Here is a 12,992-nt window from a genome sequence, read left to right on the forward strand (position 1 = left end):
TTGTAATACAAGTCGACTCAAATTGAAGACAGGATTGGAGTACCAAGATCACGAATATCAAGATTCTTTGTTGAACGTGGAAATAATCAGAAATTGTAAAATTAAGTATAACTTCGAAAGAGACCAGGATTGAACCATCGAAATCAAATTAAATGTTCTGTCTGATTTAACTTAATTTATTTTATTTGTTTAACGATCTAAAATCAAGATGGAGACTAGAAAGGGTATCAAGTCATGTCCATTAACCATGAACCGATCGAAAGCTCATTACAATACTCTAACCAAAACCGTGATTAATTTTTTAATTCTTTTAAAATTTCGAAAAAACTTTCATCTCAAGCTAATCCGTCTCATTAACCGACATCAATCCCTCACATACACCCACACACAACAGTCATTGATGAACAATGAAGCACGAAAAGGAGGGCAGAAAAAAAAAGTATAAAAGAAATAAGCTAAAAACTTGTCACATAATAAATGGAATGGAAATCGAAATAAATGGGAAAAGTTTGTAAATATTCCTTTCATGCTCGAGATACCACGACAACAAGCGATGACTATCACGGAATGAGTAGACTATTATAGCATTCACTATATCATGAAGCAATTTTCTTTCATTTTATTCCATCTCTTTTTCTTGTGTGTTAACAATTGAATCTAAAAGTGCTCTTTTCTTCTTCCTTTTTTTGCCTCAACTACTGCTTCATTCCACTTCTGAAACATTAAATATCTTTCTTTTGATATCCATTCAATAACAAAAGGGAAAGAAATTTGTCTCACTTCTTTTTAGATGTCATAAACAGCAGCAAGAAGCGCAAAGTGATGTGAATGTGTTTTTTGAAAAAAATTTTATTGCCACATTCGACTCGATATTGCAGGACATAAATTTTAAACTTTTTCTGTGTGTTTTTCTTTTGTGCTTGAGAGAGTTTTTGTTCTGTATTTTTATACTTTTGAGAGAGTTCACTTAATGGAGCTTTTGTGGGAAAAAAATATAAATGAGAGACTTTGCTGTGTACGACAGAAAATGAGAGTCATGGTTGAAGTTAAACGATGAGAAAATGAATATTTTTCGAAAATTGGAGTTAAAGCTTTTTGTAGTGAACTTGGTAGATCTTTTAATAAAGAGAACGTTGGAAAAAATTGAGAAGGAAATTTTCGGAGAGAAATAGAAACTAAATAAGCACATATTTGTTCATTAATGGATAAAAGCTTTTGAAACTATAATTTGAGAAAAAATTGAGTCTCTTTTTAAAAAGCTATTTTTGCGCGCCTTCACAATTCTTGCCTTTAAAATGCTAGCAAGCATGGAGAGATTACTTACTTTACTAACTGTGCAAATGTATTTTTATCTATAGTCAAATTGACTAGTCAAAATACAAATTTAAAATCATAAGAATCTGAACGACAACAATTTTTTCGACAGAATCTGATCCTTGACCGCCCTTGACATTATACACATATTTTTCCATACCCCCTATTCGGCAAAGAGACCACTTTTAGGTACCTTGGAGTTATTTGTGTATAATAAAACTATGCTCTTTACTTATTTGGGTATCTGTCTCTCAATTGCTCATTTTTGATAAAGGATTGATATTTTCAGCATAATAACAATTATATTCTATATTAATTATGCAACACAACATTCAGAAGTCATTTGAGTAACTTCAAAAATGTTTTCTAATTTTAGACAATGCTTTTTTCTCAAAAAAATTAGAAAGCTAAATTAGCTGGGCTGAGGCCATCAGAAACTTAATATAGCACATATGACACCTTGTCAGTTGAGTATTTTAACAGTAAATTTGTCATTTTTGGTAATTTAAAATCGTCTAAAACTGAAAGTCTTCAGACAAGAAATGTCAGTGTTTCGGCCTATGCGGTTCTTAGTCGAACCATATAAAACAATCATTAAGCCTAAACATTACACAAATATTGTTCTTTAAAAGATCCAGAATCTTCCAAAAATCTTTCAGGCAAATTATAAACGAAATATATCCTTGAAACTCTTCTTTGGGAAGCCCGCCAAATTATATCAACGAGAACAGCTCAATTTTACTCTCAAAAACAATATCCAGTGCTAAAGAGAATTTCATCCGATTCTCAATTCTTGTACGCATGCTCAAAAGAAGCTTCACATCTCGGCACCCAAGCTTCCCCTCATTTCTGATAGCATAAAAAAAATCTCTACAAATTTTGCTCCTCTTCTTACCGAACAAAAACCATTACCTTACCGAACAAGATCTCTTCTTTTCTCTGTGTGTATGTTTTTTGGGAGGAAAAATATTCATTTGATTACCGTTACCCGATGCATAAAGTCAATCTTTCCCAATACTCCTCGTGTCGCGCGAATTTGTGATTTTTTGTGCTTAAAGTGACAATTTTTTTATTTTAAAATTTCCTTCATGGATGCTCATGTGGATATTTAATGACATGGGATGATGTGTGATTATGGAGTAATTTTTTGAATTACGGATATGGATTTACTTGGTGATGAAAAAAAAATGACGAGGAAATTTGATGGAAAATTTAATGAAAAATTGATGGAAAAATTTAATAAAGACGAATATTTTTGGAGGGTGATTGGATGACTATGGATGAAATTCAGTGAATAGGAACGAAAAGAATTTTTTTGTGTGTGGATTGAGATTGACGAATTTGTGAAGATTATAAGATAAAATTTGGAACGTTGACAGAACAGATGATGAAGCTTTTGTAATTATTTGAAAGCTTTCGTGAATATTTAAGAGATTTAAATTGAATTTGTGATGTTGAAGAATTTAGAAAATGTTGATGAAATTTAGAGGAAATTGAAATTAACTTGAATTGTTGAATAATGTGTCGAAATATTGCACAAATTGTATGGAAAACTAAATGAAAATTTTTGAAAATCTTCTGCAACGAAAATGTTAAAAAATGCTTTTTTTCTGTGAAATTTACAAATTAAAATATTAAAAAATTGACAAAAAAAACAACTTTAAGTTTCGAAATTGTTAATAAAACAATCATATTCACAATCATGTTCAATTGGGGTGAATTAAAAGTTTTAAAATTATCAAAAAAACAATTAAAAGTGTTGGAAAAATGTTGCAAAAAAATTGAAAATTAAATTTAAAAATCATAAAAAAGTTTTATAAAAATTGTAACTGCCAAAAAGTGTCAAAAAAAGTTTATAAAAAATTCAAAAAATTTTAAAAAAATTGAATTAAAACTAATAAAATTCCCAACAAATTGGATTAAAAAATAAATATTCAAGTGTTATGAAAGCAAAAATATCCAACAGCACATAAAAAAATTAAGAATTAAAATTATAATCTTTTTTTTTGTGTATAATCTTCATGTTACATTGTATAAGAAGATTAAAAACAATTTTTACATGAAACAAATTCCATCGTGAGTTGAAAAATATGTAAAGGAATTTATGGAAAATTAAATAAGATTTTTGAATTGCGAATGAATGTGAAAAAAAGTATATTAATTGAAATATTCGGACAGGATTTTGTCGGATTTATTTAGAGTGTGAAATAAAGAGTGGAATTTGGATTGAAAATTGAATAAAAAAGTTGTCAAAAATTTAATAAAAATTCTGCAAAAATGAATGGAAACATTTAAAAATTGAGAAATAAAAAATTTAAAATTGTTTAAAAATCGTCTAAATTAAAACAAATTTGATTGAAACTTTAACAAAATTCTTCAAAATTGACAAAATAATTGGAAACTTCACTTAAAATCTTTAAAAAATTTGAACAATTTTCGATTCAAAATTTTAATTTTCAAAAACACAAAATATCAAAAAAAAAAATCAAAAAATTTACAAATTTCAAAGATTTTTCTGGATTTAATTCAGAATAAAGACTCCAAAAAATACCAAAAAAATATAATCAAACCCCAAAACAATAAATTCGACTCACTGCCCACAGTTACATACTAGTCTATTTATATCCAAGATATATGCCATAATAATAAAGAAAGATCCAGTAACATAGCCATAGCAAAAAACGAGATAATAAAACTGTGTTTGCAAATATAAATGAAAATTGTTTGTGAATTCTCATCGTAAATATCTCTCGGTGTCAAAAAAGATGGAGTAAAATAATCAAGAAGCATCTTCAAACCATTTGGAAGCAAAACAACGTCTGAAAGATGCGTAAATCGTCCGAAAATTGAAGTTTTGTGTCGTCAAAATCAATCGCCTACTTGTCCAAAATTGCGCAAGAAATTATATATTTTTGCGCAAGAAATTATATTTTTTGCGCAAGAAATTAGCAGGTAGGCCAATTCAGTGAGGCTCCATAGGCTCCAGCAGGTAGGCCAATGATCGATTTTTGAAGCAATGGCCAAGCATCTTAAAAATATTTTTCTCCAGCGGAATCTGAAAATTCACTGTATTCGTATTTTTCAGGCTCCAAACCTTGTTTGGTAAAATCCATGCTTCCGTTCAAAAGTTATGAGCATTTAAAAATTTCAACTGCATTTTGCGCAAGAAATTATATTTTTTACCCTAATCAAACCCCAAAACAATTTACCATAAATTCGACTCACTGCCCACAGTTACATACTAGTCTATTTATATCCAAGATATATGCCATAATAATAAAGAAAGATCCAGTAACATAGCCATAGCAAAAACGAGATAATAACACTGTGTTTGCAAATATAAATGAAAATTGATTTGTGAATTCTCATCGTAGAATGCAACTTGTCATATCTCTCGGTGTCAAAAAAGATGGAGAAAAATTAAAGTTAGTCCAAAAAAAGGAAGCAAAAAAGTTTGATTAAAAAAATATGTTTTTTTTTGTGTGAATAAATTAGAATAAAAAGAAGCACATAATGTGTAATTTGCTGATGGAAATGTGCAAATGAGTGAAATTTTTCCGGAATTTACTGTGTGTAAAGTTGCCCAATTTCTTATTTATTAAGGTTCTCAATTTTTGTGAAAGAACTTTAATATTTTAAGTGAAATATTTAAAAGAAAAATTGAAAGAAAATGAAAAAAAGTGAAACGGAAGTAGAAGAGAAGCCGAGTTGTAGTCATTCATATTAAAATATTTAGATATTAAGCATATATTTTAAAACGAGGAATTGACATGGATCCCCTTGCAATTTTTTGGGTATTGACAAATTCATCGTATTTAGGTAGGTCGAATTTTAGATTTAATATTGAAGTTTTCAGAGGGTTTTTGGGGTAAATTAATGTTTCTTGAATATATCTCCATGCTTACTTACTTATTTTATGAAGTCATGGTGTGACATTATTTACCATGACAGACAAGGAGCGTGGTTTCATGGTACCGACATACCACTTTGGTACCAAGAAGTTATCCAAATTCTAGTCAAATTTTATATGACTAACTCAATATTAACCAATTTTCTTGGTGTTTCTTTACCGACAAGATGACAAACATCCACAAAGGTCGCCAAATTGATGTCGTTTGACAGTTCTCAGTAGTTCTTAGTATGTCGTCTTCATAGTCAAGGCAAATATGCTTATTTTTTGGGAACTTTGGTTTATTATGAATAGCACTAATCGATTAATCGTTCAAGAATCTGACCTAAGGTGACATAATTCTAATTTTGTGGCAGATTCGACTAGATTAGTCAGTAAAATGAACAAAGACTGAATTATTTGCAAAATAATGAATTTTGCAAGCATATTTGACTGTTTAATCAATGAAAAATGCAAATTTAGCCTCATACATTCATGTTTTGTTGATATTTTATCTAAAATTCGATTTAAAATTGAATTAAAGTCAAAATAATTAAATTCTAAAAATTAAAAAAATCGAAGCATTTTGAGGTTTTGTCAAGACTCAGTAGCACGCATGAAAAAGTAAATAATTGCTTCTAAAGCCACCGACAAAACAACGTCAAAAAAAGGCAATAAATTTAATTTTTTCGTTAGCTTCCAGCACCTCTTAACCACATATCACATTATAAATTTATTGAAGTTCTTTGAAAATGTATTATTGACGCTACCTGAGCATTTATTTATTTGTAAATAAATTATTTACTCTTTGAAATTAAATTTCTTGTGAATCGAAAAATGAGCTTCTGGGAAAATACTAATTGAAATGTTAGACATGATATATGAGTTATTTATGTTGAATATAAGAGAAAGTTGTCTACTTTTACGCAATTTTAAGCAAATATTATGCGAGCGATTTTCTGAGAATGGCAAGAAATGTCAAATTTATTCTGAACAGTTTTATATTTGGATATTTTTTTAAATGCTCAAAAATAGACTTGAATGGTACTTTTTTGTGAATGGTTGTTATTATTAGAATTTTATGACTGCGATCTGGTGCGTTCCTTCAATCAGTAGCAAATTTATTCTATTTCAAACCTAATCCGGTATCAAGTCAGAGTTATGTTAACTTGGCGTTGGATTTTGTTCAGATTAAACGACCTTTGCAATTCGGATTCTAAGAAAAATTGAATTAGATGACCAATATTCACTGTCTGAGTGAAACAAGTTGAGATTTCTCGACAATATGTCTAGTTATAAACTTGTGTTCCTAAGAAAAGTTAGATTAAATGACTAATATGAGTAAAACAGACAACCATATGAGTCGACCGAATGTCTAGTTACAAACTTGACATTAATGAAATTTGCCATAAATTGTCAAGTTTTTAGTTACACATACGAACTAATCGTAGACTGTTCTACTTGAATCAAAACTTGCATTTAATTTAAAACCAAATAGGTTAACATTAAGACATCTCATTTCTGTTCCTCATTCCTTATCTCATTTAATAAATAAAGGATATATATTATTATTGAATCCAAAATTATTAATGACTTTCACAGAACCAAGTCATACTTTTCTAAATTAATGAGCTTTTTTCTAATGATTCTCGAGATCGAGATCAAGACTTCGAAGAAACCCTTGTAGTCTCGGTCTTGGTAACAGTCTAGATTACAATTAAGATGTCAAATTAGGTCTCGAGAACGGTAACGGTATTGGTCTTGGTCTCGCTCTCGATTCCGGCTCTGGAGTCGGTATCGGTCTCAATCCCTGCTCTGGTGTGGAATTCGGTCTTGATTTCGATCTTTGTGTTGTTCTTGGTCTTAGTCTCGATTTCTGTCTCAAAAATTCATTAAATTCGAAATTTCGCTAAATATTAGTTTTGTCATTTAGTCTCAATTTATTCAAAATATTCAGGCTCCACTTTGTACCATGGGTGGGTTCCCTATTATAAATTCTACCCACAACAAAAATAAAAATTAACCTTCAAATAAATTCTCCATTACCTCCCACAAGTCTTAAATTCCACATAAAAAAATTGATATTTCACCTTCAAGCTTATCAAAATTCGAAGCAGCAATATCAGACAAAAAAATCAATAAACGTTTCAATTTTTTACCTTAAAAATCGCACGAAAAACACTTTTTCCTTCCAACACTTCACAAATCATCGTCATCATCTTCAAGTCACATCACTCTAGTTATAGTTCATATAAGCAACATAAACGTCAATCAAATAAAAAAAAAGTAAAGTTCGAATAGACGTGAAAGCTTCAAGTTAGAAGCACAAATTTACGACACTTTGCTACAATAAAAAAAAAATGAGCTCAAATGATAAAAATTGCGACTTCCTTAAACGAAGAAAATTTTACGATACTCGTTATTAGAATATATCACTGCCTGTACCTTCTTCTTACTACTTCTACTGAATAAATAAATTGAATATTTTTTACACGGAAATTTATTTTTTTTTCATGACTGAAAAATAAAAAAATTGAGAATGAAAAAATTTTTTAATTCAAATCGTTTAGGGAAAAAAGAATTATTTTTTATGAGCAGAAATTTGAGATTGAGGAAAAGCTTCAAGTTGGCTTCAAGCTGTTTTCTTATTTTCCTCCTCCTTTTTTTGTGATAAAATTAAATTTTTTACATTTTATGTCAATCATTATTATTTTTATATTAACATTGACAAATGAAGCTCTTGTTGGGTTATTTTATGTTATTTTGATGAATCTACAAGTAGATTTTTAAGTGTTTTTTTTTTTTGTGGGATGTCAGAGGATAATGGATGGTTGTTGGGGGATTAGGTGATTTGGGGTGTATTCGAGAGAAGGGGCTGTGGTCCCTTTTTCTGGCTACGGTAAATTTGAGGAATTTTGGGATTTAAGATTTGTGTCATATGGATTAAGATTCTTATTTCTTCAATAAAGCCAAAAATGTTCGAATAATTCAACTTCAAATCAGTAATGGTCGCAAATTTAAAGAATTTTAAAAATGAAGAATTAATTTTTCAAAATTTTCAAATTTGAAAAAAAAATTCGAAATTTTGTTAAAAAATTTCAATTTTGAAAAAATTTTAAAGTTTGATAAAAAATTTCAAATTTCATGAAAAATTTCAAATTTGATAAAAAAATTCAAATTTGGTAAAAAATTTAAAATTTGGTAAAAAATTTCAAATTTGATGAAAAATTTCAAATTTGTTCAAATTATATATTTTCAATTTTGATAAATATTTTAAATTTTAATAAAATTTTTTAAATTTCATAAAAGTTTTTAAATTTGACAAAAGTCTTCAAATTTGATAAAAATTTTCAAATTTGTTGAGAAATTCGAAATTTCGATTAAAATTGTACAAAATAAACTTTTGCTTAAAATTACGAAGAATTCAAAATTAGGAGCATTTTAAAAAAGAAAATTAAAAAATTTAAATTTCTAAATTAAAAAATTTGAAATTAAGATTTAAATTTTAACATTTAAAAAAATTAAAAAATTTAAATTTTTAAATTTAAAAATATAAATTCTAACATTTTCAAAGAAAATCCAAACTTTAAAAATTTAAAATAATAAAAACAAATAAAAATCAAAATTAATCAAATTAAAAGAGCTTTGACGCTCCAAACAAATTTTGGCGATTTTCCAACTTTTATTTCCCCTTTTTAAATTCACAAATTTTATGAACCTTACTTTTCTGAAAAAATTAATTCAATTTGACAATAAATAAAAGTTCACGACCCTCTCCATAAAAAAATATCCATTCAATAATTTTTCAAAAAAAAAGTCCACAACTCTATTTACAGCCATAGGCACAAGAAATTGATGATTTTGTTTCCATGGCAATTCCTATAATATTAAAACAAAAGAAGATTCAACACAAAAGCAGGCAGTAAAGAAATAAAGAAGCAAAATTTCCATAAAATGAAAATTGTTGTTGATATATCAATCGCAGCCAATTTTTATAGCAAAGCCAATGATGTTATGAGGGGGATTGGGGAAGCCGAAGTCTGACTCCGAAGCTGACCAAATGTCAAGTGTGTACCTTCTCGTGGTATCCCCTGTTACCACCAATCACACCGCTGGCGACCGAAGCTGTGCCGGGATATGTACTCTAAAGAGTAGATTAAAATCCTACTCAAACCCTCGCTTGTAGGGTGGCAGCCCCACAAACAAGCTAGGGATAGCAGGCTTACAACTTGCTATCTCCGAACCAAACCTGTACAAAGAAAGTTACAAAAGGATATTAGGACTGGATCAACAATGACAACCCAATGCAAACGAACCCGGACAATGATTGGTCAATGGAACATAAGGACACTCTTTCAAAAAGGCATGCTGGCACAGGTGAATAAACAATTCAGCAGATATGGACTTAGTGTGCTGGGACTGAGTGAAGTGAGATGGACTGGTGCTGGTCAATTAACATCACCCTGCGGTACCCTGTTGCTGTATTCTGGTAAAGAAACCGAACACAGCGGAGGTGTTGGCATTCTCCTAAGCAAGACAATTCGAGACTCACTGCTGGAATGGGAGCCAATATCACATAGGATAATTAGAGCCAGAATACAAACGAAGTATAAGAAGCTGACGATTCTTCAGTGCTATGCCCCTACTGAAGACAAGGACTTGACGGTCAAAGAAGCTTTTTACAGCCAATTAGATCAGGCACTGGCGAAGGTTCCCAAACAGGATATAGTGGTGCTAATGGGAGATTTCAATGCCAAAGTTGGGGATTCGAATGATGATGTGGAGCATGTTATGGGCAAGCATGGCTTAGGTGTGAGAAATGAAAACGGTGAATTACTCGTGGAACTGTGCGGTAGTCATAATTTGATGATCGGAGGCACCTTATTTCCCCATAAAGAATGTCATAAAGTCACTTGGAAATCGCCGAATCGCAGAGACCAAAATCAAATAGATCACATATGCATCAGTCGTAAATGGAGCAAAGCACTAATGGATGTCCGCAACAAACGTGGAGCCGATGTAGGTTCAGATCACCATCTAATAATCGGAAAACTTCGGTTCTATTTCAAGCGATTAAAGAAGAGCGCTAATACAAGAAGGAAGTTTTGCCTCACAAAACTGAAGTCTGCTGAAGTCAGATCCAGGTTTGTCTCCAAAGTTAAGGAAAGTACCTCGAATTGCAACAACATCTCTATTGATGAAAGGTGGAGACAGATTAAGGAAGGTATTGTGAACACCTGCAATACTGAACTAGGGATAAAGAAAGATAAACGTGAGGACTATATCCGAGAGAGTACTTGGAACGCTATTGACCAAAGGAAAGAAGTGAATGTGAAACTCTTGAACTGTAACGAGTCGAGAGCTGAGGAACTAAGCAAGCAGTATGCATTGCTGAATAAGAGAGTCAAGAGGGAAGTAAGGAATGATTGGAGACGACATCTTAATGGATTAGCAGAGAAAGCACAAACTGCTTCTGACTGTGGCAATATGAAGGACCTCTATAACACAATCAAAGAGCTTAGTGACCGGTCAGGCCGAAAGCAAGTCCCAATCAAATCTAAAGAGGGTAGAATCTTAGTCACCGTTGATGAGCAAGCGGCTAGGTGGAAGGAACATTTCGAGGAAGTCTTGAATGTCCAGCGTAATGGTATCTGCATAGAAGCGGTGGAGAATCCACCAGCTTTGCCAATCGACACGCGTCCACCTACAAAGAAGGAAATCATTGAGGCGGTAAAAAGGCTTAAAAGTGGCAAAGCAGCGGGAATGGATGAAATACCAGCAGAGGTCCTCAAAGCTGATGCTAATGTCACCGCTAATTTTCTCAAGCCACTTTTTGATGAGATTTGGTCCCTTGAGAAATATCCCGAGGAATGGAAGGAGGGATTGATTGTTAAGCTTCCCAAGAAGGGCGATTTGAGTAGCTGCAGTAACTGGAGAGGAATTACCCTCTTATCAGTCATAAGCAAGGTGTTTATGTCGGTAATTCTACAGAGGTTGATGGACCCAATCGAGACAAGATTGAGGAAGGAGCAAGCAGGCTTTCGGCCGTATAGATCGTGCATTGATCAAATCAGTACGCTGAGGATTATCGTTGAACAATCAATCGAGTGGCAATCAGCACTTTATCTCGTCTTTATTGATTACGAGAAAGCCTTCGACTCAATAGATCGGGAGTGTATCTGGACAGAATTACGTAATTTAGGTGTTCCCGAGAAGCTTATAAGGCTTATACGTGAAGCGTACGATGGATTTAGATGTAGAGTGCTACATGAGAGTGTGCAATCGGAATCTTTTGTGTCATTAACAGGAGTCAGGCAAGGTGACTTGTTATCACCATTACTTTTCCTGGTAATTATGGATAAAGTAATGCGGTCTGTGACGAGAGGCAAGCCTAGAGGGATTGTTTGGTCTTTAAATGACCGTCTTGAGGATCTTGATTACGCAGACGACGCGTGCTTGTTGACACACACACATCAAGACATGCAGGGAAAGCTCAGAGACTTGGAATTTGAATCCGCTAAAGTGGGCTTGGTCATCAATGTTAAAAAGACAGAAGAGATTCGAATCAATGCCAAAAACAATGCACCACTGTATATTGGCGAACAAACCATCAAAAGAGTTCAGCACTTTACGTACCTAGGCAGTAACGTATCAGCAGATGGCGGTACAAGGAAGGACGTTGAGCAAAGAATCCAGAAAGCACGAGGAGCATTTTCGAAGCTCTCAAATATCTGGAGATCCACCAGCATCAGCAAAGCCTTGAAGATGAAAATCTTCAATGCTTGTATCAAGTCAGTACTGCTATATGGTTGTGAAACCTGGCTCACAACTACAGAGATACAGCAAAAGCTTCGAGTTTTTGTTAATAGCTGCTACAGGCGGATTCTCCGCATCTGGTGGACTGGGAATCCAACCGAATGGCCATCGAATCAAGCTTTATTAAGAAGAGCAGGCCAAGAAGACATCAATCGAGAAATACAATTACGTAAATATGGCTGGATAGGTCACACACTTCGAAAACGTAACAGTGTTGTAGCTGGGGGTGAGACACAAGCTTGCTATACTGCCCTTGGTTGGAATCCACAAGGGAAAAGGCGTCCAGGTGCTCCAAGAGCAACATGGCGTAGGACGGTAATGAAAGAATGCCAGTTAGATGTCAAAACTGAGAATTTGTACAAGCTTTGTGATACAGCCAGCAACAGAGTCAGATGGAAGGCCTTTTGTAGCAACCTAGGCTCCAAGTCGGAGCATGGTTCCAGTAAGTAAGTAAGTAATGATGTTATGAGAATATATTATCATTTTTATTGAGTGGATCAATAATTTTTTTTATATATACATTCAGTCAATGCCAATGTCGGAGCGGGATAATGTGCTGAAATTATTATAGTCAAATTTACTGTGATTGTGGATGGAAATTAATTAATTTATTTGATGGGAGGCTCGGTGATGCTTCTTTATAGTTGTTTTCTTGATAATATCGATGGTATGGGGGTGATGGGGTTCATAAAAATAATAAGAATGTAAACAAAACTAATGTTTGTTGTCTAAGATATTAATGATGTATTGCTGTATTTCATAAAATTGATTTTATTTCAAAAAAGAAGAGTTTTTTTTTATTTTTATGAGAATTCAGGAAGTTTGTCTCTTTTGAAACCTCTGACCTCTATTCGGATACGTCCTAGAGTGATTTATTTAAATAATACTGCACGAAGGAACATTTAAAGCTCTGCTTCCGAGCAACATAAATTAAAATGGATCCATTAAGCTTTTAAGGCTCTGCAAAAATTAT

The 12,992-nt window shown here is 32.3% G+C and overlaps 1 protein-coding gene across 3 annotated transcripts in view; it reads left to right on the forward strand.

The window, feature by feature from the left end:
• The window catches only part of LOC139091076 (neural-cadherin-like), a 317,601-nt gene that overhangs the window by 155,957 nt on the left and 148,652 nt on the right, over positions 1-12,992 (forward strand). For 2 of the 3 annotated variants that reach the window (XM_070641013.1, XM_070641016.1), the window contains exon 1: positions 5,077-5,133. The exons of the other annotated variant lie outside the window; for it this stretch is intronic. In XM_070641013.1, the coding sequence (XP_070497114.1) occupies positions 5,085-5,133 (49 nt within the window). In that variant the 5' untranslated portion in view covers positions 5,077-5,084. Of the gene's footprint in view, positions 1-5,076; positions 5,134-12,992 lie in introns of those variants that run through there. 3 annotated transcript variants of the gene reach the window in all.

The sequence above is a fragment of the Chironomus tepperi genome, unplaced genomic scaffold (assembly GCF_022539635.2).
Source record: "Chironomus tepperi strain 1889 unplaced genomic scaffold, CSIRO-AGI_Ctep_v1 contig_223, whole genome shotgun sequence".
Taxonomy (NCBI): domain Eukaryota; kingdom Metazoa; phylum Arthropoda; class Insecta; order Diptera; family Chironomidae; genus Chironomus; species Chironomus tepperi.